This window comes from Hippopotamus amphibius, chromosome 2 (assembly GCF_030028045.1).
Source record: "Hippopotamus amphibius kiboko isolate mHipAmp2 chromosome 2, mHipAmp2.hap2, whole genome shotgun sequence".
In the NCBI taxonomy this organism is placed as follows: Eukaryota; Metazoa; Chordata; class Mammalia; order Artiodactyla; family Hippopotamidae; genus Hippopotamus; species Hippopotamus amphibius.
Window position 1 is genome coordinate 145,625,409 of NC_080187.1, and position 27,507 is coordinate 145,652,915.

General features: G+C 43.8%; 1 protein-coding gene across 2 annotated transcripts in view; it reads left to right on the forward strand.

Moving 5' to 3' along the window:
- The window catches only part of ADAMTSL3 (ADAMTS like 3), a 404,352-nt gene that overhangs the window by 35,998 nt on the left and 340,847 nt on the right, over window positions 1-27,507 (forward strand). For both annotated transcript variants that reach the window (XM_057719996.1, XM_057719995.1), the window contains exon 3: window positions 17,554-17,673. In XM_057719996.1, the coding sequence (XP_057575979.1) occupies window positions 17,554-17,673 (120 nt within the window). The remainder of the gene's footprint in view (window positions 1-17,553; window positions 17,674-27,507) is intronic.

The window sequence follows — 27,507 nt, forward strand, 5'->3', positions numbered from 1 at the left end:
GACTATTTTACACTTGGTAGTATATATATGTCTGTGCTACTCTCCCGCTTCGTCTCAGTTTCCCCTTCACCCCCCGCCCCCTCCCATACCTCGAGTTCTCCAGTCCATTCTCTGTATCTGCTTCCCTGTTCTTGTCACTGAGTTCATCAGTACCATTTTTAGATTCCGTATATGTGAGTTAGCATACAATATTTGTCTTTCTCTTTCTGACTTACTTCACTCTGTATGACAGATTGTAGTTCTGTCCACCTCATTACATATAGCTCCATCTCATCCCTTTTTATAGCTGAGTAATATTCCATTGTATATATATGCCACATCTTCTGTATCCATTCATTTGTTGATGGGCATTTAGGTTGCTTCCATGTCCTGGCTATTGTAAATAGTGCTGCAATAAACATTATGGTACAAGTTTCTTTTGGGATTATGGTTTTCTTTGGGTATATGCCCAGGAGTGGGATTACTGGATCATATGGAAGTTCTATTTGTAGTTTTTTAAGGAACCTCCAAATTGTTTTCCATAGTGGCTGTACCAACTTACAGTCCCACCAACAGTGCAGGAGAGTTCCCTTTTCTCCACACCCTCTCCAACATTTGTTGTTTCCAGACTTTGTGATGATGGCCATTCTGATTGGTGTGAGGTGATACCTCATTGTGCCACATTATATTATTTAAAATGTCCAGTTTTCAACAAAAATTTGACACACAAAGAAACAGGAAAGTGAGGCCCACACACATGAGAAGAACACAGTCAGTAGAAACTGTTTTAGGAAGCCAGATGTTAGACTTCTTCCTTTTTTTTTTTTTTTTTTTTTTTCTTCTTCTTTTTTTCTGGCCATGATGAGCTGCTTGCAGGATCCTAGTTCCCTGACCAGGGACCGAACCAGGGCCCTCAGCAGTGAAAGCACGGAGTCCTAACCACTGGGCAGCCAGGGAATCCCCTAGACTTCTTAAACAAATACTTTATTTTCTTTTTCCTTTTTTTGGATTATTAAATTTTATGTTTTCTTCCACTTTTATTGAGATATAATTGACATACAGCACTGTAGAAGTTTAAGGTGTATGGGATAATGATTTGACTTACATATATCAAAATGATTGTCACAATAGGTTTACTGAACAACCGTCATCTCCTATAGATACAACAATAAAGAAAAATAGAGGGACTTTGCTGGTAGTCCAGTGGTAAAGCATGCGTCCTGCATTGCAGGGGACATGGGTTCGATCTCTGGTCAGGAAACTAAGATCCCACATGCCACGGGGCAGCTAAGCTCGTGCACCACAACTACAGAGCCCACACACCCTGGACCCCGCTTGCCACAACTAGAGAAGAGAAAAACCTGCATGCCACAACTAAAGGAAGCCCGCGCACCGTAACGAAGATCTGACACAGCCAAAAATAAAAATAAAATAAATAAATAAATAAATAATATTGAAAAAATTTTTTCCTTGTAATGTGAACTCTTAGGACTTACTCTCTTAATAGCTTTCGTATATAATGTACAGCAGTGTTAATTGCATTTATCATGTTGTACATTATATCCCTAGTACTTATTTATCTTATAGCTGGAAGTTTCGACTGTCTCCATCCAGCTCCCCTGCCTCCCACCCTCCGCCTCAGGTGACCACAAGTCTGATCTCTTTTTGTATGAGTTTGTTTGCTTGTTTCTTTGTTTTTCAAGTATAATTGACCTAGTGCATGTTAGTTCCTGTGGCACAACATAGTATCTCAATATTTCTGTACATTTTAAAGTAATCGCTGTGATTGTCTAGTTGTTGTCTGTCACCAGAAATACTTTAAGTAGTCTATTATAAATATGTTCAAAAATTCCAGATGAAAGATAAAGTAACTTACAATGGGAAAACAAGCAGACTGATATCAGACTTTCTTTCATAAATCTTGATTCTACAAAATTCCACCACTTTCCAGAATATATATATTCTAGAATATATATATACACACACATTCAGACACATATACACATAAATATATATATATATACACGTGCACATATATTTTAACTTTTACATTTTTTTATCCATGTGGAATTGATTTTGATACATTGATTGAGGAGGGACTCTGAGTTTGCCTTTTCTCCTCCTAATTTACCTATAGTCCCAAAGAATTTATTGACTAATCTACCACTTTCCCATTGATACAAAAAAGGCTATGTTTATCTAGTGTTAAATATAAACATGGGTATACTTACAGGTGTGACTTAAGACTTATTTTCTTATATTACTATTATAAATTGATTATAATTATTTTGCATATATATGTATTTTAATTTTTATAACATTATTATTATTATTTCTTTTGGCTGCGTTGAGTCTTCATCGCTGCGTGCAGGCTTTCTCTAGTTGTGGCAGGTGGGGGCTACTCTTCATTGTGGTGCATGGGCTTCTCAGTGCAGTGGCTTTTCTTGTTGTGGAGCACCGGCTCTAGGCATGTGGGCTTCAGTAGTTGCAGCACGTGGGCTCTAGGGCACACAGGCTTCAGTAGTTGTGGTGCACAGGCTCAGTAGTTGTGGCACACGGGCTTAGCTGCTCCACGGCATGTGGGCTCTTCCCGGACCAGGGATCGAACCTATGTCCCCTGCATTGGCAGGCGGATTCTTAACCACTGTGCTGCTAGGGAAGTCCCTATAACGTTATTTTTATAGCATTATTTTATTATGATGATTATTTTGCACACACATACAATGCTTTATATAACACAATGCTTTATATAACACAATGCTTAAAGGAAGATGGCCACATGCAGGGTGTGGTGCCCAACCTGCACAGCCACACACGAGGTGGCCCAGCCACGATGGTATGGTGAACACCTGTGTACCCACCATGGAGCTTATGAAATGGGGTGTTGTCAGTACCCCTGCAGTCTCTTGTGTGTCCCTCCCTTACTGCGTCCTCCTCTTTGCTCAGACATCACCACAGCAAAAGGTGAATGTAGTTTTAGCCACTTGAGTATGTATCCCCAAATAATGTATTGTGTGGTGTTAGCCTTTCCTGAATTTTTTATGAATGAAATCATACTGTGTCTATTCTGCTCAGTGTTATGGTTTAGAATGTCATCTCTGTCGATGAGTGAGGCCAAGATCATTTATTTTCACTCCTCTATTGTGTCTAGGGTATAAATAGACTACAATTTATTGATCCAGTCTACTGTTGATGGTTTCTTTTTATATGACGTTAGATTTATTTTGCTTATATCTTATTTAGGAATTTTGCCTTCATTTCAAGAGTGAGATTGATATGTAATTTCTTTCTTGTATTGTTCTTGTCTGGTTTTGCTATGAAGGTCATAATCTCGTAAAAATGAATTATTGGGTGTTCCTTTTTTTCTATTCTTTGGAAGAGTTTTCTTTTAAGATTGGAATTATTTACACTTTGAATGTTTTGTAGAGCTTACCTTAAAACCATCTGGATCTGATGTTTTCTTCATGGGAAGAATATTAAATGCTGATTCTATTTCTTTAATAAAGGACCATTGAGATTTTTCCATTTTTTTAGAGTCAATTTTGATTATTTAGAATTTTTTATAAAACTTTATATTTCTCCCAGTATTTCAAATATACTGGCATAATTGTTTTCTTAGCTTGAATTCTGAGATACATTATTTTGTTACAGCTAATTTTCCTTTCTGTCTTCATTGCCACCACCATCTCTCCCCCAGAATATTATAGAAGCCCAACTAGTCTCCCTGCATAGCTAGTCTCACTCCCCCTCCAATTCATTCTCCATAAGAATAGTTTCACTTCTCTACTAATGTCCCTCCCATGCTGCCTAGGGATAAACACTGACTTCATGATCTGCACCACCAGACCCCCTTGGAATCCAGCCTATGTCTGCCTCTCTGAATTCTCTCTTCTTCTCTACCATGCCGTGCTCTGGATATACAGGCTGTTCATCCAACTTGCCCTTGTTCATTACGCCCATGTTTTTGTAGAAGGCTCTCTTCCTCCATCCTTCTCTCCATTTTCCTGAAGAGTGCCTACTTGTTCTTTTTTTTTTTTTTTAATATTCATTTATTTAGGCTGTGCCGGGTCTTAGTTGCGGCATACAGGATCTTTAGTTGTGACACGTGATGCAGAGTCTTAGTTGTGGCATGCATGCGGGATCTAGTTCCCCAACCAGGGATGGAACCTGGGCCCCCTGCATTGGGAGAGTAGAGTCTTACCCCCTGCACATCGCTGCCTATGTGTTCTTTCCATCTCATCTTGGTGGCTGTTGTCTCTGAGATGCCTTCTGTGACCCTGACTCCATCCTCCCTGCCTCGAGTGTGTCCCTCTCACATGTTCCTGTAGCATCCTGTCCTTCCCTCTCCTGAATGGCCCTCATCACATGGCTTCGAGGGGCCTGTTTGCTGATCTCTTTCTGAGTCCACACCCAACCCTAGACAGTGAGCTCCCTGAGAGCACAGACTGTCTCTTGTTCAGTCTCTGACGACTAGCACAGCATCCGCAGAGAGTAGATACTCGATACGTGCTTATATTACTGCTTACATTAAAAATTTGCTTTTGGAACTTTGGTTTTTTTTTTTTTTTTTTTTTTGGTCAAAGAAAATTCACTCTTATGTGAAAAAGTTTAAGAAGTACGTTTGAAATACAGTGGGATTGTAACAGATATCGTGCAGATTGGATTAAGATTGAACGTTAAGCTAAGAAATTTGGATATTCATCAATGGATTTCATACTTCTCTTTTTTTTTTTTTTTTTTTTTTTGTAATAGGTCACCATTTAATACATCTTTCAGAATTTCCTTTTGTGTTTTTTTTTCTGGCCACGCAGCATGTGGGATCTTAGTTCCCAACCAGGGATTGAACCTGCGCCCCCTGCAGTAGAAGCCCAGTGTCTTAATCACTGGACTGCCAGGGAAGTCCCCCATACTTTTTTTTACTTAAATTTTAAAATTGGAGTATAGTTGATTTACAGTGTTGTGTTGATTTCTGCTGTGCGGAAAGATGCATCAGCCACATGTATACATATAGCCACTGTTTTTGGAACTCTGTGATAACAGTCATAGTAGCATAAATGTGTAAGTAATTACAATTACACTACCATATGCATTATTTTATTAACTAGGCACAGCGATTTTGGGAGGTAGAAGGTTTTTAGCTCCATGTTGCGAATCTTTGTGAGCACAAATACACCTTATCAAAATATACCTGCTTCCTCTCTCAGGAGCCTACCTTTCCCTCTCCGTGCTGGCATTGGGGTGAAGACAATGGTTAAAGTCTTCCACGTTGACTCTTTTATCCTAAAATTCTTCTGTGTTTTTCTTTTAACCCTGGGCTTCATGGGCAGCTGTATCTGAGGGCCCTTTCAGTTAGTGAGGGGGTCACCCTGCAGGTCTCTCCTGGGACTGCTTTTGGTTTAAGCAAATGCAATGACACTCATTACAAAGGCTACCAGAGTTTTACTTTTTGACTACTGGGTATTTTTCTGCTCAGGAGACTTTTTCTAAATTTGTACCAACAGTGTTAATTTGGTAATGTAAAACATACAGTAAAGAAACAAAATCTCCGCAGAGAGGAGATACTCGATACTCATCTTCTGGCCCGGTTTTCCTCCTGCCCTGGGGAGTTCTGGAGCTCAGCTAGCCTGGTCTCCCCCGTTTAACAGCATGGTGAGTAAGACCCGGAAACGTGAAGGAACATGCCGGGAGCCACAGAGTTTCTTGTGGAGGTGGGCTGGACCCCTGGGCTCCCCACCACCACTCTGGCCCCCTTTCTAAACTTGAGTATCCATCACCAATTATAACAGGTGTCCAGTGTCTCCAAGTTTGTCTGGCTTATGAATGTTACTTTCCATGTATCCGGTACCGTTCGTAAAACTAACCCTATGTTTATTCAGGATTTAAAACTAAGTGACATTTCCATGTCAAACAAATATGGAATGATGTGATTATGTTTTAAGTGTGCAAAAGAAATTACTTATCATTCCATATATCATTAAGAAATTAAAATTATATTTTAAAAATATACCAACTTAAATCCCTAAACCTGTATCACATCCAACACCCTGCTTGGAACAAACACTGTAGTTTGCATTTCTCCTTTTTTTTAAAAAAAAACAAAAACAGAAGACAGTCTGTTTGTAACAATTTCGTCTCCTAATTTATGCCTCCAGTATGGCCTTGTTGCCACTGAATTATAGGGGTTAATGTTAATTTTATAAAAGCATCACCTTTTGTTTCCAAGAAGTCCTTAACATTATGTTAAGCCCCCAGTATTTTTTGGTAGCTAATGGAAATTAGAGTGATGCCATTTTATACACATGGAGCAAAGACATCCTGACTGTAAATCACTATCTTCCTATCGCCTTGCTTGTTTAAGGATTCTGAAAGGCAGGAGCATCCAAACAGCAAATTTGGCAGCTCTGCTGACATGTTAGTGCTGAAGACTTCCTGCCCTGCTAAGCTTAGAAAAACAAACCGGCTTAGGAAGAATATAAATGTTTTTCAGAGTATGTGCAAACAGCATATTTCTGTCTTCTTCTTCTCTTGGAAGCCTGCATGTTGAAAGCCTGTAGGATTTCAGCCACACAGACGAGCTGTTTCCTGAAAGAAAGAAAACCGTGAGGGTGAGAATGACCTTGAATAAACATGACTATGTCCCCAACGTGTTTCTGGACTGTGTCAGATTTGGTGGTGTCTCATTGCCAAATCGGAAAGAGCTGGTAATGCTTTTTTTCTTTTCTCTCTTTCTTCCTTTCCTTGTTTCTTTCCCTCCTTCCTTCCTTCTCCTTTCACTACCAAGTTTATACAAGCTCATGTATTGGGATATACGCAGATTTGCCAGGTGCTTATGAATGGACTCTGACGTTGGCAACAAAGACACTGTGCCCACGTAATCAATCAGTTGTCCAGTAATGGTGTTTTCTGCATACTTACACCTGTGCTTGTGTTATTAGGGCCTGGGCGGGGTGGGCTGTGGCTCACTGGGTGCAGGAGACATTGGAACAGCCAGGGTGGAGCGCTGGAGCCTGGCCTGGCTGGAGTCGCAGGGCTGTGGAGGTAGACAGGCACTTGGGGCCAAGGAGCAAAGGGTCCCACCGCTGCTGTAGGTAGAAGCAGATGACTCCAGAGCCTGGCAGATCCCAACCAGTTTCCTAGAGAGAGTTGACACTTTGAAGCCTCCAAGGAAAAGGGCAGGCTTCAACTTGCCCATACAGAAAACCAGAAAATAAAAAGTGACTTCCTAAGGAACCTTGACCTTCATTGGCCTTCCTTAACCACTCTATTTAAAACTGCAATTTATACCCCACCCCACCCCCTGCACTTCCAACCTCTTTTTCCCATATGACATTATACAACTTATTTGTATGTTATGTTCATTTTCTGTTTCCTCTAACTGGAATAAAGCTCCTTGAGAAATGTTATTTTTGTCTGTTTTGTTGATGAATTCTCCATGTCAAAAATGGCCTTGGTGCCTAGTAGATGCTCAATAACTAGTATGTTGACCGGGTGACTGAAAAGACCCTGGACATACCCTCAAGAAGTACCTGGACATTCAGTGCTTTGGGGAGTCCCTCCCTTTACCACTTGGGTAAAATAAAATACTGATCTGTACTCTGTTTAAAAAGCAAAGATGCCTTGTCTCTGCCAGAGAGGTAATCATGAGTGTTGGTGGTGAAAAAGCTGTGGGAAAATACATGCTTCACTTTGGGATCAAAGTGCAGATTCCACCGCCCAGGTGGGGCCCGGCGAGACTGTTCGTCCCTCAACCCTGAATCCCTGTCGGAGTGGGAATGGAAGTGATGCTTGGGAGGGGATTACAGAGATTGCCCCAGGAAACACCTCGCTTCTCCACGGCCCTTTTTCCAGGTCGTCCTCACACACAGCACCTCTCAGCAACAGCAGTCACTCACATTCCTCAAATAAATGATCATTCCGTTCTCTGCTGACTGTTGTGGCGGGAAGAGCGAGAACCCACAGCAGTGTGACTGGACCCGGAGGAGGGGAGGGATTGGAAGAAGGAGAGAGTGGGGTAGGGAGTTCACAGTTGATTAAGATTGGCGATGGATTAAGATCCACCTAGCTTTTTTCTTTACCAGTGGACCCCTGTTCATGGAATACAGTTTTCAGGCTTTTTTTTCCCCTGAAGTGTTTTAGCGTTATTTCCACGTGACATTTTGCTCATTGAGGCTCTTTCCAATGGGTCTGCTTACTTCAAGGCCTTGAAAAATGGACTCTTCAATAAAGTTTTGTGGGAGGGGTGGGCTCCAAGGAAAGAGGATCTGTATTGTGTATATTGGCAGGGGCAGACTTTCTTTCCTCTCCCCATTCAGAGTACTAGTCAAGGTTTTAAGTAACCCCTTGTGAAATGCCAGCATGTGCTTCAACCCGAGCATTCTGGTATTTCTGTGGCAGAGAGAATATTCAGACATCAGTCATGCAGGACTCTATGGGAGTGGAAGGGGCAACCTATGTCAGTTTTTCTAGGAAAGAAAATTAGTTACTGAATGTCTCCTATGCACAAAGCCTGGTGCTGAGGGCTTCAAAAGGTTCAGATATATAAAGAAGTATTGTGATTTCATTTTCAGGTTTTCACCTTTCAGGGAACTGAAAGGTGAAATCTGTTCCAGCAAGATCTTTTCACTGATTACTTTTGGCCCTGCTTTCCAGGGCTGATTAAAGGGGTGTGTGTGTGTGTGTGTGTGTGTGTGTGTGTGTGTGTGTGTAGACAGGAAGGGGAGGGAAGGAGAGAGAAAGAGAGAGAGAGGATTTGGGAGAGAATATGTGTTTAGTGGCAGATGGAAGAGTAGTGCTCTGAGTGACATTTATAAGAGACACATTCCAGTTCGCTACAGAGAGTCTTAATATGATAAATTTAAATTCAAGGAAAGACGTTCTCCACGGAGCAGCTTGTTCTAAATACGCACACCCACAAGGCATCGGCGCCCCCCTCCCAGCACTCGGAGGGATCCGGAAGGGACTGCTGCTCATATTTCTTTTGAAAATGTGACTCAGAGTGGATTTGAAGTTTGAAACGACATGGTCTTTTGGCTGAGATGTAATCACACACACACACGTTTATTCAAATGTTAGGCCTTTCAACCCAACAAGATCGAGAGAATGTATTCATTAGTTGATGGAAAATAGAGAGAAGGTGAATCTTAAATTCCTAGCATTAATTTTTTCTAAACACTCAGAAAAAAATGTGAAAACTCATTTTCTTTCAGCCCACCCTTTTAACCTTGGCAGAGTAAATATATTTTATATTTAATCAGGAAGTTTGGGGACCCCCAGGACTTTGAAACGTCTTGGAATGACGACATCCTTCTTGAAAAACCAAGTGGTCCAGAAGGTTTCTTTTTGAGTCTTCGTTTCAGGTTCAGGAAACAAAATGCACATCATGCTTCTTGGAGCAAAAATGTGCTTGGTATGCTGAATTTAAATAATATTGGTTAACTTGATTATTCCCTCACGGGCCTTGGAAGGTACAAACCGTAAAGTCCCATGTGTGATCCAGGCTGGGAGGAACAACCTCCAGAGACCCCCACCACCACCCCCGAGAATGTATTCCTGGCAGACTGTCCCCAGAGCTGGGGGATTCTCCTGTGCCACCTGGAACACACACTTTCGGATTCACCAAATATTGTCATTTAAAAGGATCTTCCACCTGTAGGATTGGCCGGCGCCTCCCATCCTGGTGCTGAACTCTCCCCTGCAGATCTTGGTTACCATTAATTGAGATTGACTTCTTATGCACTCATATTCCTGGCAGTGACTGTAACTGTCCTCTGCTAAACCCTCGTGTCATGGGGAATTGTTCTGCAATAGCGGCTCAGGGCTGCGCCTTCTTAGCCTTTAGCTTTTGTCCTGACCTGTACAGATCCCTTGGAATCTCAATTCTTCCATCTAGCATCTTACTTCTACGTGTTGTCTGTGTCATCAAAGAATCTGAGAAGGTGTTTCTTGCCTCCCCAGTGGCCGAGTTGGGGATGTCTAAAGTGAGAAAACTCTAAGGGAGTAACGTCACTGTCAGCCTGGAGACAGGCTTCTCTTGGAATGGTAAAAAGCCCAGTTCTCAGTCTTGTTCTGGCTCAGGGTTTGCGGTAACCACAAGGAGGCACATAGAGGGCGCACCGCTCAAATCTGGGCTGATGTGAAGCGGGGAGAGAGCAATGCAAAAATTGGTAGGTGGCGTCACCAAGAGCCTTGACAGGCTGGAAGGATGGACCAGATCTAAAGAGAGCGTGAGTGACCGGGGATGGTACAGTCTGGCTCTAAGTCCCGAATACAGACACGGCTTAACATGGCAGGTAGGAAAGAGGCCTTCGTGACCTTTATTGACCACAGTTCTGTAGAGGTCAGTGATGTGGTATTTGGCTGTGTTCACACCCTGGAGAGAGACGAACGTCCAGCTGTAGTGCTCAGACCAAGCAGCGAGAAGGGTATAAACTGGCTTGTTGAAATTCAGTGGTAATCCCATTGCATTCTTTTTAATGGTGACTGCTCAACTTTTGAGGTGTATTGGGTCCTGTTCTTTAATATAGGAACATCCACTTCTCTTCCACTTGTCTCTCCTTCTATCCCATCAGCCAAACCTTTTGCCAAGTCTTGGTAGACATTCTTTATCCTTTCCAGGTTGGAGATGGAGGCTAGGATGCTGAAATCTTGTCCTTGACTCCCCATCCCATACTTACTTCCTCCTGCCAAAGTTGAGGCCTTCAGCTGGAGGGGGAGGTAGATCAGCTGCATCCTCAGGTCCCTGGAGGGGCCGTCTGGATTCCTCCTCACCCTGTCCCTGGTGACTCGGCAGCTGTGGACAGTGGCTGGTGGGATGATGCATTCTGGCAGTTTCTCTCCTTGGCCCTGGATCTGTGCCCTGGGAAGATTGCACACTTCCTGGTCTGGCCTCCCTCCCCCTGCCCCCCACCTTCCTCCCATCAACGCTTGCTGCTGAAGGGGCCTGACCTCTTCAGTCATCCAGTCCTGTGAGGAACTGCCTGCCACCGAGTCTCCCCGACATTTAGGAAGTCAACCCCCATATGGTGAGAATGTCGGTGCGTGTTCTTTGCTGCCCTGGGTGTTTGCTTTCTGAAGTCATGAGTCAACTTAGCTGTTTCTCCTTCAAGGAAGGTCCAGTTTTTCTAAGACTGTTTTCCACTGATGGAGCTGGGGGGGAATGGGATGGGGCTGAGCTTTCATTCAGCAGCTGGGACTTTGTGTGTCCCTCATTAAATGTCCTGACCTCCTGTGTCTTGGTTTCTTCCTGTGTGAAAAGAGGCTGGTGGCACCCACCTCACAGCATCGTGGTGAAGACAGATGGAGGCAGTGTTTACAAATCCTAGCTCACAGTAGATGCTCAGTAAACTTGAGTTTCCTTCCTTCCCAGCTTTCTTTCGAAGGGCCTCTATTGAGTCTGTGTGTGTGAATATGGAATAGGCCTCAGGAGAAATTCCTGCTCCAGAGAAGGGGTTTGGATTAGACTGTCTCTAAAGTTTCTTCTAATTATGTAGCTCTGTGACTCAGGTGTTTTTTCCCTTCCTAGATCTCACTCTGTTCAGATTCTAGAATTCAACTTAGTATTTGTGTGTTTGCTAGGGGGGCGGGGGAGACAGGGGAAGGATGTGGGGGCAGATGAGAGAGGAAAGATACCTCATTCCACCCTTGGAGGCAATGGACCACTTCAGACTAATTTGGTATCTCTGAACTTGCTAGATTCTGACAAACCCCTGTTGCCTTGTGAGAGAGTGAGTTCCCTGTCACTAAAGGTATTCAAGCAGAGGCTGCAGGGCATCTGGCAGGATTGCTGAGGTGGACAGGCTGGATTAGATGACTGAGAAGGTCCCTCCCAGCACTGAACTTTCATGATCACGGGATGCTACAGGACAGCTCTGCAAACTTCAGACAAGCATGGTGGTACACCCTTGCCACTCTAGAGGGAAGGGACTTGGATGGTACCAGGCTGTAGCATCAACTCCCAAATGATTGAAAAATTGACTCATGAGTAAGGATTTTGATAAAAAGAGGTGAATGTAAAATCAGTTTATCAGTAACACGGAGTGTGATGTGAGCCTGGAGAGAATCTGGTGTAGCTCAGGGACTAGTAGCCTTTAATGTTCACAGAATGGGAGTTGGTGAGGAAGAAGGCCCCCTCGTGTGTGGCTCAGGTAGTGCAGGCCAGCAGTCTTTCACTGTCACTGCCTTGCACCAGGCATCTCCCTTGGGGAACCAGAGACATGATGGAGACAGTCCTAGCCTTATGGAACGTCCTCCAAAATGCTGCACTGAATGCCCTGGGGGAGAGGCAGAGGCCTGGGGCAGGAATACAGTGAACAAAATGTAGGGCAACATACATCATTTTACCCCATCGAATTTAAGCAGAGAAAAAAAAAAAAGCTAATTGGAGCTTTTGAAATATTTATAGTTGTTGTTAATAGTATAGAAGCACAACAGATGAGCACTCTGATGACAGAGGCTTAGGACAGTCCCCCCTTGCTGCAGAATGCAGCAATTGGGAAGAAATGTGGCAGCCCGTTCTTTCATCAGTAGGGCAGCTGCAGGGGAGCCCAGGAAAGAGAACCAGCTTGGAGGTGAGAAAGCTGAATGGGGCCCGGGGCGGGGTGGGACAGAGAGGGTGATAGGGACAAATGGATCATCATGAGACCAGGCACCCCTGGGACCTAGCAGAAGGGTATCCAGATCTACTAGGGAGCATGACCTGATGGGTCCATGTGTGGACCAAGGGCCTCATCTGGACAAAACCCAGAGCCTCTGCATACAGTTTGGATCCCATTCCTCTTCCTTCTCAAGGGCTTTGCACCTGTAGTTACTTCTTCTGTCTTCTCCATTGTCTCTCTTGCTATTGGATGATTCCTGTAAGCAAACAAACATGCTGCAGTATCTCCTATCTTTAAAAATTCTACCTGGAATTCCATGTTCCCCTCCAGCTATGGCGTCTTTCTGAGTCTCTCACCATGGTCTCTACCTCCTCTTCTCCTATTCACTCCTCAAGCCAATGACAGCCGTCCCTGCTACATCACTGTAACTACTCATGTCAAGGTCAACAGTGATCTCCTTGCTGCCAGATCTGATGGACACGTCTCTGGTCTCATCTTAGTCTCTTAGCAGCATTCAAGACAGTTGTCTACTCTGAGGCTGAATCCTTCTTTGACCCAATATTTGTCTCTTTTTTTTCCCCTTCATTTTACTCTGATTATCATTTTTAGTCTCTTTTGCTTGCTCCTCCTCTTCTACTCACTTTCAGGTATTAGAATTATTGAGGGCTCCAGACAAAGCCCTCTTGTCTGCCAAACTCCTTCTCTAGGGACGGTCCTTTCCAGTATGATGCTATAAATATATGTGTGTAGGAAATGAAAATGATGCCTTCCAAATTTCTATCTTCAGCCTTAGACCCCCCCCGCCATGAGCTCCAGACTTGCATATTGAACAGCCAGCTCAAGCTTTCCAAATGGATGGATGTCTCATACGCATCTCAGATGTCACATGACCCAAACAGAGCTATCGACTCTCTGACCCTCCCCAGCAGCTCTGTCCCTACCTCAGGGCTACCCATTATATTGAATCATTTTTCCCCCTTAAAGAACTTTTCTTCTTACTACTTAAATCTCTTTATTTATTTATTTATTTATTTATTTATTTATTTATTTATTTATCTAGTTAGTTAGTTAGTTAATTTTGGCTGCCCTGGGTCTTAGTTGCATCATGCGGGATCTTCGTTGTGGCATGCGGGATCTTTAGTTGCAGCATGCGGGCTTCATAGTTGTGGCATGCAGACTCTTAGTTGCGGCATGCATGTGGGATCTAGTTCCCTGACCTGGGATCAAACCCGGGCCGCCTGCATTAGGAGTGCCGAGTCTTACCCACTGGACCACCAGGGAAGTCCCTCACATTGAATCTTTTGTAACCTGTCGCTCAAACCCAAAGCTCGAAGTCATCCTTGATTCCTCCCTTTTTCTCACCCATCAGTAACTTCTGGTCTATCTACCTCTCCCTTTCACCACTGCCATCCTCCCAGGTCAAGGAATCATCCTTTCTCACCTGGATTAGTGCAATAGCCCTTCTAATTGATTTATATGATTCCATTTTGCATCCTTCTAACCGATGCTGCATAAAGCAGTCAGTGTTACTGAACTACTTTTCTGTGGTTCTTCACCCCTTGCCGTGGCCTGTAAGGCTTTGAATGTGCCATCTCTTCCTTTCTCTCTTATTTCCATTTCATGCCATTCTCTTCCTTGTTCACACTGGATCTAGCTGCACTGACTTCCTTTCTGAGCTGCAGTCCTACTGACCTGCTTCCCACCTTAGGGCTTTTGTACTTGCTCTTCTTTCCGTCAGCCTTGTTCATCCTCGGCTCTTTTCATGACTGGTTCCTTCTTACCTGTTAGGTATTAGCTTAAATCTGACCTTCTCAGGGATGCCTTCCTGATCTTCTTATCTAAATGTACACAAACCCTCTCCCAACTTTATTCTCATGTCCCCCTGTTTACTTCCTTTATAGCACTTAGAGCTTTAATTTTTCTCTATATGAATTTGTTTGCTTATTTTATTTTGCATCTCTTCCCACTAGAATATAATCTCCATGAAAGGAGGGACCTTATCTTTCTTGTGTGTCGTATCCGTAGCACTTAGAATAGTTTGACATACAGTCGGTGCTCAATAAATGTGCTGAATGTATGGTCCCCTGAAGGTAAGCATCATAGTGGGAGGGCCTGTGTACTCAGGGAGTGGGTTTCAGGGGGTGATCCTAGGCTGCTCCCCGCCCCCACTCTTTGGTAAAACGATCTGTGTCTTTGCACGCGGCCACTAACAGGGTCCAGCTTTGGCTCCTGCTCTGTGGTGTTTGGCAAGTCTCTTACCTTTCAGAGCCTTGGTTTACTCATTTCTAAAAAAAGGAGTTTGACCTAGATGACTTCTAAGGCCTCTTCAGGCATTTAAAACTATGATTCTATGATCTCTGAAGCCAGCAGAGGCAAACAACAGCAACTAACTTTTATTGATTCTTTGCTAAGAATTTTGGTGATCAGCTTCCATGAATTATCTGAAGATAGAATCCATGATTTTCTGGCAGTTATATAAGATTTGGCCCTGAGGTTTACCTAGATGTGTTTTTATCCTTGGCGAGAAGAAGGATACTTTTACACATACTCAAACGTCCTAGGGAACATACACTTTACCATCAAATTCACCTCTTATTTTCACATGGAAGTTTTTATTCCCATCTTACCTCTTTAAAGCCTGATAAATACAATGTAAAAGTCGAAACAGTGGCTTACAAAATAGAAGGTAGTCAGCTATAGTTATAATCAAGTCATAAGTGTCTACTATTTTTTTTCCACACTAATGAATACTGAGCGGTGACAGGCTTTAATACCAGGAAGGCTTTTTGCTTTTTGTGATATTTCACATAGAGCCCCATAGAACACTGCTAACACACTGTGAGAGTCCTGTTGTCCCTGTGGGGTCTGTGCTATTAGCTCCCCTTCCTTTTCCTCTCAAGATCACTTAGGAACAAGGTCCAGCAGTCATCAGAGAGCTGGCCAGACAGGTATCACAGACATATTCTGTGCTCTCGGCTGGGCCTGGTCAGACCTCCTTTCCAGGCTCTTAACACCGTGGCTCTACTGTGGACCCCAGGGTGACCACGCTAACTTCTAGAGCAGAGCCTATGCAAAGAAAGGTGACATCTCAGAGGAAACCTCCACAGAACACCCAGTGGTGGTCTGAACACTGAGGTAACAGACCCGTGTCAAGCGTGGCCTCACTGTGAAGCAGATAGAACATTCACAGGTGTTCTTTCTATGTCCCCCACCCAGGTAAGAGTCACTGGGCCTCAAGCAAGCCATCCAGAAGGAGGGCAAAGGAGACCTGGGGCTGCATGGCTCTGGGAAGATTCCTGTCACTCGCTTGGTGCTGAGCCTGTCATATGAATGAAATTTAATAAGAAAATCTTGAAGTTCTTTGAACCGCATAAGAGTAACCAAAACGCATACTTATCTGTTCATCAAAGTGCCCTGATAAAGCTATCACATCTTGATTTCTATTTTTTAATGTGTGGTATTCAAATGGCTGTTTTTGCTTTAACCACAGTTCCTGCTGCAGTTTGGAACTGTGACCCTTGGGGGTGCAGAGGTGTTAGAGGGGTACCTTTATACACCACTCCTCCTTTTTGCAGAAAATGATTTCTTCGGGGACTTCCCTGGTGGTCCAGTGGTTAAGACTCCACGCTCCCAATGCAGGGGGCCTGGGATTGATCCCTGGTCAGGGAACTAGATCCCACATGCATGCTGTAACTAACAGTTCGCATGCCACAACTAAGGAGCCCACAAGCTGCAACTAAGGAGCCTGCTGGCCACAATTAAGACCCAGCGCAACTGACTAACTAAATAAATATTAAAAAAAAAAAAAAGAAAATGATTTCCTTGGAGTAACACCCATGGCCTCTCACTCTGTTTCTTGCTCACGTTTTCTGGAGCGGGGGAATGAGGTACCCTGTTGGGGCCATAGTCATGGACCCGTGTTTTTAATCATGTGGGACTAAGCCATGGGGGTTCCATCTCCTTTAGCTTGTTCCTTCTTGAACCAATCAAAGCAGTGATCTGGGTAAGCCCTCTACATGCTCCAACTTCCCTTGGATGGGGCTGTGGCAGGTGTTGGTAGCAAGTCCTTTGGGCCATTGTGTCCAAGCCATATTCTCCAACAGGTGATGTCCTTCCTGTCTCCCCTTGACCCCAACAAATGGGGCTTATGTCTACCAATTCAGATGCTAGGGTATGAGCTTTCCTTGAACCCAGTGGAGTCTTTCTGCAAAATCCATGTTTATTTAATCTTGAATTTTTTAGATAAACATGCAAAGCATTATGAAAAAAAAGTCTCAAAGGAAATACATCAAAATAATTAAAAGTGGTTATTATAGGTTGGAGGAATTATGGGTGGCTTTTATTTTCTTTTGCACTCATCTGTATTTTCTGAAGTTTCTACAAGGAGCATGCACTTCTGTTATCGTGTGGAAAAAATGTTTGTTTCTCACTCCTTCACCAAACAATCAAAAACAGAAAGATAGAAAAGGAGAGAGAGAGAAAGCAAATCCTAGAAACAATGGATTTGCAACAACAGAACTTAAGCAAGTTGACCTCACTGTGGCTGCATTGCTGGAAGGTTGTGGGCGGGAAGAAGAAACAGGTGTCAGGGAGTAAAGCCATGGAAGCCGATTTGAGGTGGCCCAGGTTGCTATCCTGGTCTAACAGCCCCTCAACACAGATACCTGGTGTGTCTCATGTGTCTTTGCCAAGAGAGGGCACTTCTCTACGTCCATCCATGTTGCTGCAAATGGCATTATTTCATTCTTTTTTATGGCTGAGTAATATTCCAGTGTATAGGTGTACCATGTCTTCTTTATCCATTCATCTGTCAGTGGACATTTAGGTTGTTTCCATGTCTTGGCAATGGTAAATAGGCACTTCCCTTTTTTTGGTGCAGCCTTTTTGTGGGTGGATTCCCTGAGACTCACCCTTTTCAGAGAGTGCCTGTTGGAGGTTCTTACTGGGGCCTTATTTGTAACCAAGCGACCTTGCCTTTCAGACCACAGCAGAGAAGTCTCCTGGGGCCTATTTCCTTCCTGAGTTTGCACTCTCCCCTCAGGGAAGTTTTCTGGAAGATACAACAGGCGAGCAGTTCCTCACGTATCGCTATGACGACCAGGTAAGAAACTCATTAAAGAGCCTATTTTTGGCTTTGCCATTTGCTGATGGGCAGGAAACAGTTTCTCAAAAATAAGTTCAAAATAATTACATTTCCTCCTTGGTACAACTAGTGCGATAGACCCGTGACACCAGGAAGGACTCTAAGACCCTGGGCTAACCACGTTTTCATGTAGCTTCTTGCACAGTGTGGGGTTCTTGCTCAGCTTGGGGCGTTGCCGTGAGTGACACATTCTCTTATTTTCATCAGAAATATTTAGATATTAATGCAAATATTTAAATTCATTTCAGCTATTGCCAAATTCATCATGTAAGTCTGAACTCACCCAAAAGTTCTATTTTCTGATTAAACTTTACTTTCTTTGCCCTCTTAGCGCTTACTTCATTTCTTTTCCCAGCACCAAAACTTTTCTTTTCCAAGCCCATTTTCCAGAAAGGGAAAAACGTATGCCTGCCTCTGTGTGAGTGTGCCTGTGTATGCACACACGTGTGTGTTTAAATCACTGTATGAAACCCGACTGGAGAGCGAGGCTGTGCTTGGCTGAGATGCTGAAACCGCATACTCAGGACTGTGGCTCTCCATTCTCGATTTACACTGATGCCCTAAGAGCATTAAAGATTATATATGTCTTTGAAATCACTTATAACTCATTTGAAATGGAGAATGTCAATTTTGCCAATGGCAGAGGTTTCTAGCTGATAGGGCCTGAACTTTCGAGGCAGTGGTGCAAACTGGGATAGGATCTAAGATGATAAGTGACGTTGAAAGATCTGGTAGACCTTGACACCTAGGGGGCCAAGTGTGGGTGAGGAATGGGGCAAGGATATCTTCTCATGGGGCATGATGGGGTAGAGGAAGATGGCCTAGCGACCAAGGTCTGCTGTGCTGTCCTGATCTGTGTGGTCAAGGCTGGTGAGTTCTGGCTTGATTTAGGCAAGGCCTAGTTAGGGGGTGAAAGATATCGCTCAGAAGGAGCAGCTCTGGGAAGGTCAGTCTGCTAACATGGGTAGATAGAAGACGTGACACCAGGGAGAGGGACTTGGCTCTGGGGCTGGCTGGAGCTGGGCGGAGTGCAGGAGATGAGGCTGGGAGAAGGATTAAAGTCTCAGGCAGCATAACTGGTTGACGAAGGATGGAGCATGGAGGGTGGGTAGAGACGTCTGTTGCTGGGTGCTCTGTATCCCAGCTCAGGGGGAGACACCATCGATTTAGATCCTCAGCTTCTGCTGAGTCACCTGTGCCTGGTACACTGAGCTCTGGAGCTGGGGTTGGGGTGAGGGGCACGCTGTGAGTCAGTGCACTTGGCTGTGAGCAGGTTGCTACCCAGGTAGTCGGGCAGGGGTGGGATGAGACCAATTTTTTATCAAATATGTCAACATTTAGCATTCAACATTCAATCATGTAAGTTCCTTGAATAGTGAGTGCACAAATAGTTATTACAGGGAGCAGAGGTGGGGCGGAAGATAATTCTATATTCGTATTATAGACCCCAGTTAATGTTTTGGACAGGCATTTGGCCTGGTTGCTAAAAGGGCCTAAACCATCAAGTTGCTTTCTGCCCTTCTCCCTGATGGATTTTTAGAGGGCCTATGACTTATGGCTCCTTTTAATCGAGAAATTAATGCTCTAACAGGTTTTCATATGAGAGCTTCAGAGAAACTAATGGAGGAGGCAGTAGAGGATAAAAGAGGGTGTCTGGAAAATCACGAGCTCTATGTTTTTTAATTAAAGAGTGGTTAATGCCTTCTCCAGGTTCTGCAGATAAATTATATTTAAAATAATAACAATATAAAAGCTAGCAAAAGAGGAAAGTAAGCCCCTTTAGTCTTTCCAAAAGGCCTAAAGCAGATCTTAAAAGTGTGTGGCACGGTGTGGAAATTTTGTCCTAGGACACAGAGTTCTAGAGGGCCCCAGTGAATAGCATATGAAAACATTCTGTGTTGCCCCCACTGTGTGTTTCTTTTAAGGGAAAGGAAGGAGGTCAAACTATAACAAGCCAATAATAGCACCTACCCTCTGCTACTAAAAGCAAAGAAAATAGACCTTTGTATCAAACTAGGTGTATCTGTTGAATGAATCTCAAGAATGTAATCATCTAGAGACAGTTAACCCTTCAGCCCAAGCCTTGATTCTCTTCCCTCTTAATGCTGAGTGTGCAGACTGCACTGTGATATCAGGGAGATTCTCAGGCTCAAGGGAAAAGTTAGATCAAATATGTCTCAGTTTGAAAACTACCCTTGTCCTGCAACATACCATAAAATGTGAAGAACAGTTAAGAACTTAGACTCACGAGTCAGACTGCTTTGGATTTGATTTCTAATTTTGATGTTTTACTTGCTGTGTGACTTCGGACAAGTTACTTCACTTCCCTGTGCTGCAGTTTTGTCATCTGTGAAATATATGATGGTATCAACCTCATGGAAAATGTTTTAAGGATTAAAGGAGAGAATTCAGATAATTCCTATGTCTCCCTGCACAGGTCCAGGTGCACATAAGCACTTAATCTAGCTATTGTTATAGCTAATAATATTATTTGCAAAGACTCAATTCAGAGAATCTCAGATATCCTTATGCTAAAGAAAAGGAAGAAGCATATTCTCCATTTATATCAAGGGACCTCACACCATATGTTAAATTAATTTTTTATTAAGGTATAACATGCATAAAGTACACACATATCTGAAGTGTAGAACTTGATAAGTTTTTAAATATCTTTACACCTTTGTAACCACCGCCCAGACCCATCAATTAAACATTCCCAACACCCTAGGAAGCTCTTTCAGCCCCTTCTGGTCAATGTCCCTCACCCAAGAAGTAACCACCATTCTGACTTCCATCACTGTTAGAGATTCATCTTGTTTTTTATTTTTATTTTTTATATCAGTGGAATCATTCAGCACATCCTCATTTGTGTTTGGCTTCTTTCACACATCATGATGTCTGAGAGATTCAAGCAAGATGCTGGATCCAATGTAATTTAGGGTTTGACGTCCGTCCATTGTGCACTTTGGAACAAACTGTCTTGTACTGGAACAGATTGAAGTGTATTGGGTGGCATGCACAGAAACTCCCAGGTTGTCCCTCAAAGGTTTTCAGAGCAACTCCTCCAAAGATTCCATACCTGGCTCATTGGTGGGGGTGGTTTTCCAGAGCAGCCTTTGTTCTACCCCAGCAACAGCTGGCATTCCATGGTCAGAAACTGGTGCAGGTCTGTGTGAGGTGCCACTCAGGGCAGTGTCTGTGCTGTCACGTGGCTTCAGTACCTGCCCGCGGAGTTTGCAGGCGTGTGCCAGAGGCACCGCCCTGCTGTCTGAGCGACCCGAAGCCAGAGAGGGACAAAGTGCTTACACTGCGGAGGCTGCTGTCTGGTTACTGAAGTTGTTGGGTCAGGACTGGGTTCACTAGGAACTTCCTGCCTATGAAATACTCATTTGATAAAATGAGAAGCAAGCAGATGGTATGTAGATGTTTGCTCTCTTCGACAACCCCCGTAGGACTTTTTAAAGTATTTTATTCTGGTGTATTTTCATGAAGACCTTCAGGTCACTCTTCAAATGTCTCCTGGATTAGGTGTCTGGAAAACTAATAACCCTGAGGCCAGTAAAGCACAGCTGTGTTGTAGGCTGTGTTTAATGAGTCACATAAAGGCACACTGTGGATTATACAGGGGGCTGAGGCAGCTTCTAGTGAAGAAAGCCGTTCTGAAGCCAACTGGGTAGCAGTCCGGCTCAGTGCACACAGGACTCGTCAGGCAGCCTTTGTCTTGCTTCTGCCACTAATTGGCTTGTAATTTAGCAAAGTTATTCAACATCTTTAGACCTCAGATGCCTCATTTGTCTTGAAAAAAAAGTGACTGTATTTCATGACGGAACTCCTTCCGCCCTAAAATAGTCTATTTTTTGAAACTACGAAAAGAATATTCTACATTACAGACTGTTAATTGGATCATTCTGGTTATCAAGGCAGGCTTGCTGGCGATGCAGTAAACTATTACTTAGAGAATCAGGATTTTACGACTGGTGGAGACTTTGGCTCAAGTGCCTCATTTTACAAGTCAAGGACACAGAGCCTCTGAATGTGCAGATGACTTACTCAAGGACACCCAGATGGTTATGTGAAAAAAACTAAAACTTACACTCTACACCTCAGGCTCCCTCACTCTGAGATACATCCAGCTGCCTCTCTCAGAAGAAGTGCCTAGAAAATTATCTCTTTTCCTAAAAATCCCGATTCCATGGTTACAGTGAATCGGGCTTTGGAGACCTTAGCAGATCCAAGGGAATAATTTCATATTCATGGGTTTCTCCATCAACTCATTCTTAACTCCTTTGGGAATTTGGAATTAACTCTACTGATAGCATTTATAGGGAGAAGTATTATCAAGTAGAAATGACACTGTTTTCAAGGTCTGGGTGAAACATGGTAGCAGAGATGAAAATGATGCTGACTTTCCTTGTGCTGAGCAGATCCTTGGAAGGAAAGCCTTCTAACATTCAATTGCATCTGTGGTACAAGGTAGTTAAAATGTGTCAGTTTGGGATGACTTGCTATGGAGCTTGTGGTGGAAAGCCTTGTTAGGCAGCCAGCCTTGTTAGATTCTTTGGTCATTCCTCATGGTGGTTTTGGAGTTTTGTCCTCTAAAGGACCCGTTCATAGGCAGGCAGCTGAGGGTGGGCCGGTTCTGGGAAGCGGGGTCTTGAGTTCTGCAGTTTGTTCTTTCTCCCATCGCTGATGAGGCAGTACTAAGAGCTGCTCAGTGTCTCTGCCTAAGTCTATTTCTGGGAAAGAGGATGGAGAGTCTTTCCATCCTGCTCTTCAGCTCACTGAAGCTTTAGATGTGGGACCTCATGAGTTGTCATGGGACTGACTTAAAAGTGTCCCAGGCTTCGTGTTTCTCCGTTGAAAGTCATTATTTTTTTTTTTAAATGTTAGGGGAACTTTTTGTTTTGCACCAATATTCTTTTCTTTTTTGTGTCTTATTTTTTAGCTTTTGTTAGGTGCAGGGAAATGGGAAAGGTGTGTCTTCCCAGACTTTTTGGATTTGCTGTAATATTCTTCCTTCTCGTGGGCAGGCATGGTGGCATAAAGGGGGTTAAGCACACTTAGAAATTCATGCCTGTGTGAATTTTCCTGTGGTCCAAGGATTGTCTTTTCATGTGCATGTGTTCATGTAATGTCTGCCTTGCCACCTTAGGCTACAAGGCAACAAAAGGATAAAAAAAAAAAAAAAAAGCAAAACCAAAAACACCCAAAGCATTAACTTGAATTCCAGGCATGTGGGATAAGGCTGGGTGTTTAGTTAGTGGTAGGTTCTGACTTTCCAAAAATTAACCTAGGGTAAATTCTAATGTAAGCTTGCAGACAGAACAGAACAATCTTGATTTCCTGTCACAGAGGTCCTTTCATAATGTTTATACCCATCATCCCTTCTCCCCTGTCACCTTTTGTCTCCCCTGTACACTCCAGGTAAGGTGCCCCTGGCTGATCTGGCATTTGTTCTTGTCTCTTTCTGTCCACGTTTAAGTGGATTCAATATGTTTTTTCAAGTTAAAATTGCTGTTCCCTATACTCTAATCTACCATTGCTTTCAGCGACCACTTGATTTGCAAATTCTTACTGTCCCCTACTGCTTCCTCCTCCTCACTTTAACTCTTAAAATCTGACTTCTAGTATCTCCTACTTCCACCCCCTCCTCACCTTAGACAGGCATCCTTTTCAAGAATTTCAGTTCCTGGGATTGCCTGGTGGCGCAGTGGATAAGACTACATGCTTCCAATGCAGGGGGCCTAGGTTCAATCCCTGGTCAGGGAACTAGATCTCACATGCATGCTGCAACTAAGAGTTCGCATGCCACAACTAAGGAGCCCATGTGCCACAACTCAGGAGCTGGCCTACTGCAACTAAGATCTGGAGCAACCAAATAAATCAATAAATAAATATTAAAAAAAAAAAGAAGAAGAATTTCAGTTCCTTTCCTGAAGTCAGATCGAGAGTTTGGCATGACTCATTCTACATTTATAAAATTCTGTGTTAGTAAAATTCTGTGTTTGTCAGAATCCTAAGGCATCATGACATCATCGATGGAGTCACAGTTGACTCTTTGCTTTCCTCCCCTGGATGCCATTGACTGCCTACTTGTGTGATTTGTTGTCTCAAAATGCTTCTCCAATTTGTATTTTCTTTACTATTTCCATCACCAGGGAGGCAGAGGACTGGATGTGCAGCCCTGACAGGCATCTGGAATTGTAGCATGACAGAGTTGGAAGGAAGTTTAGGGACTCTGTTTTTTCAGGTGAGGAATCTGAGCGCCAGAGAGGAACAGTGTCTTACCCAAGATCACACAGCCAGGCAGTAGCAAAGCCAAGTGCCTGTTCTTTACCCTGAAGCTCAGTTAAGACGTTTTTACATCTAATCTGTGGGAAGGAAAAGTATGAGAGCAATGTTTGAATGAATTTTTAATACGAGTCGTAAAATAATATATTAATAATGAAGCCTTTGTGTAGTCTTCTTTCTAAACTTCTTTTCAGTGTCTTTTTTTCCTTCAATGATTATGACAAACCGAATTTTCCTTTTCCGTATTTAGCTATTGATTTATGCATTCTTTCTAAGGACGAGAAATCTGTTTGCTGTGAGTCCATCTTTCTCAAAGTAACTTCTTCCGAACTTTTCATGAACATCTTGGCCAGGGAGCTTCATTGCGGTTAAACTGTTGGCAGGCCTCTCTCAGAAATATCACTTGACGTTTCCAAGTTATTTATATAATAGTTTTTAACTTGGGAAGTATATACCAACTTCTGAAGTTTCCAGTGAAGGGAAATGGACATTACCTTGAACCTATAGAGTATGGTCATTGTCTTTGGGGGTCCAGATGAGCAGCTCACATATTCTCTGCATCGGAGAGCTTTCTGTGTTGTTTCTGGCCTACGTGTATAATGTTTTTAAGCAGCGAGCCATTTGAGTTTGAATAGTTCATTCCTTTGTTAGTGAGTAATCTTGGTCAAATGTAGTTACACTCCTTCAATAGTCCAAAGATTTAGCGATCTGATGAGAAGGCGAGCTCGTGGTCTGTGCAGAGAGGACAGAAGCACAGTGATTGGAGTGACTTGTACTTGATTCCTGCTTTAGGCACACTGCAAATACACGAACGCGGCACACACAACCGTACGTGCTGTTCTGATCGACTTTGGCACACGTGGAGTCTGAATTTCATTGTCACCGAGCTTTTTGCACATCAGCTCCTTCTTAAGCATAAAAGAATTAGGTCTGTAAATGGAAGGTCAGTTCCAGCTTTTGAATCATGCAGACAGTTTCCTCTTCTAATGCTGTCTTCTTTGACTCTTTTTTGGGGTACCCTGTAATTTTTTTAATCACTTCTATCCGGTGGGTTAAATCAAGGGTCTCCAACCCCCAGGTATACGTCTGTGGCCTGTGAGGAACCGGGCTGCACAGCAAGAGGTGAGCGGCAGGTGAGCGAGTGAAGCTTCATCTGTATTTACAGCTGCTCCCTGTGGCTCGCAGTACTGCCTGAGCTCCGCCCCGTGTCAGATCAGCGGAGTTATTAGATTCTCACAGGAGAGTGACCCCTGCAGTGAACTTTGCACACCATATGAGAATTCAATGCCTGATGAGCTGAGGTGAAGCTGAGGTGGTGTTGCTAGCACTGGCGAGCGGCTGCAAATACAGATTATCATTAGCAGAGACCATAATAAATCAATTGCTTGCAGACTCATATCAAAACCCTATCAGTGAGTGGCAGGTGACAATTAATCTGCATCTTATGGAGTAGACTGGACATAAGCAGCATACTTCGGGTATCACTGTCTCCCATCACCCCCAGGTGGGACCATCTAGTTGTAGGAAAACAAGCTCAGGTCTCACACTGACTCTACATTATGGTGAGTTGTATACAGTGTAATAATAATAGAAATAAAGTGCACAATAAATGTAACATGCTTGAACCATCCCCAAACCATCCCCCCCAACCCCAGTCCATGGAAAAATTGTCTTCCACAAAACTGGTACCTGGTGCCAAAAAGGTTGGGGACCACTGGGTTAAATGGTGGATTAGGCCGGTGAAGTTCAAAACGGCCCCAAATGAAGCATTCCCTACACATCCCTCACTCACTGCAGTCAGAATTGTTAAGAGACAGGGCCCCTGTTGGCTGTGCCCAGGCTTCTCCTATTTCTGAGATCTGGCCAGTCCCTGCCCAGAGATGCTTCAGGTCTTCAAGCACTCTGAGATTAGGTCACTTCTAGTCGCTCTGCTGTGTCATCCTCAATCCTTAGATAAAATAAAGCAAGTGAATCCCTCCCTCCTCTCTGCTACAAAATGTGTGTTTCTCTTAAATGAATGCCAGGGCTTGCATTCTGTTGTGGCTTGTCTTCTTCAGGCATAGCAAAGGGAGTGGGTTTCAGTGGTGTCTGCTATCTCAGGCCAGTGCAGGGTTAGGGCCAGGAAGCTGGCCTTGTAGACTTGCTATGAGGATGGAGAGTAAATGGCAGGTCAAGGACTGTCTGGAAACAAGTTAGTTCTTTTTCTTGTCGAGGAGGACACACAGAGATCAAAAGAGCTACTCAACAAAGGTGAGTTGATTTGCTGGCCGGCTGAGAGAGAGCCATGTCAGGCAGGAAAAGACTTTGCTGATTCTCTCCAATCTGCTGTTGGAAGGGCTGGATGTCAAGGCAATAATGGAATTTTTTCCCTATCATGAGGGATTTTAAGCATTATGTTTTGATTGGCATTATTTGGAGTTTGGAGATGTTTCTTTTTGTTGGGCCAATTCTGGCCTGCAGCACAAAAGTACACGCATGGCTTGCAGAGAGGCTCCTGACGGGCTAAGGCTCTGTGAGGGTTGGGTCATTCCGTGGACACTTTTGTCTGCTCATGCTTCAGGCTTTATCCCTCTGGACTGTATTTTCTTGGGTGTGGACTTTGGGTAGCGGAGGCATTCTTGAGGGCTATTCCAGGTGGTAGGGAAGTGGCTCTGGCACGGGGATGCCTGAGGCCAGTTGGAGGAGTACCTTGAAAGTGTCTGTAGTGTTGTTCTCTGTCTGACCTTTTATGATACTCTTAATATGAGTCTCATGTCAACTTTCATAGGGTGGCCAACTGTCCCAGTTTTCTTGGAACTGAGATAATTCAGACAAACTGGGACAGTTGGTCACCCAGCTTTCCAGTCCAGACTTTTCCGTGCACTCTTGGGCTGGAGATTGGTGGCCCTGAGGTCGAGCTGCTGCTGGCTACTGTGCTTGGTGGGACATTCCAAGGGTAAGTGGGGGACAAGGGTGTAGCTGTTAGGGGTGTCCCATTCGGACATTCTCTTGGCACTGCCTTTCAGTGAATTTCCAGGCCTGGTTTTATTAATGAAGCTTTCCTGTGTCCATTCACACGTGGCTCTTCTCCATCTTTGTACAAATTGTCCCAGTTGCTTGGAACATTCTCCGCGAGCTTCTTATCCCCCCTTCCCTCCCCTGGCATCTCTGTCAAACCCTTGTTCATCCTTCAGCTCAACTGTTACTTCCTCAGGGATAGCATCCTCTCCTTTCCTGCCCACCCAGGTGAGATTAGGTCTGTTGCTTGCTTCCTTTTTTTAATATCCTGGGCGCTTTTTTCTTCTAGCATTTTCTGCCTCTTAAGCAAGCTGCCACTAACCTCCCTGGGTGGCAGGAGGGAGTGAGGAGAGAGGAGTGGGTGTGGAGAGAGAGCGTGCTGGTCCGTTTGAGTTTCTAGTGCTAGTCCGGGCGACTCATTTGTCCAAAGAGCAAATCCTTTGGGGATGCTGCATCATGAGCTATTTCAAGAAGATGTGATCTGGGACCTGAGGTTTGGAGCAC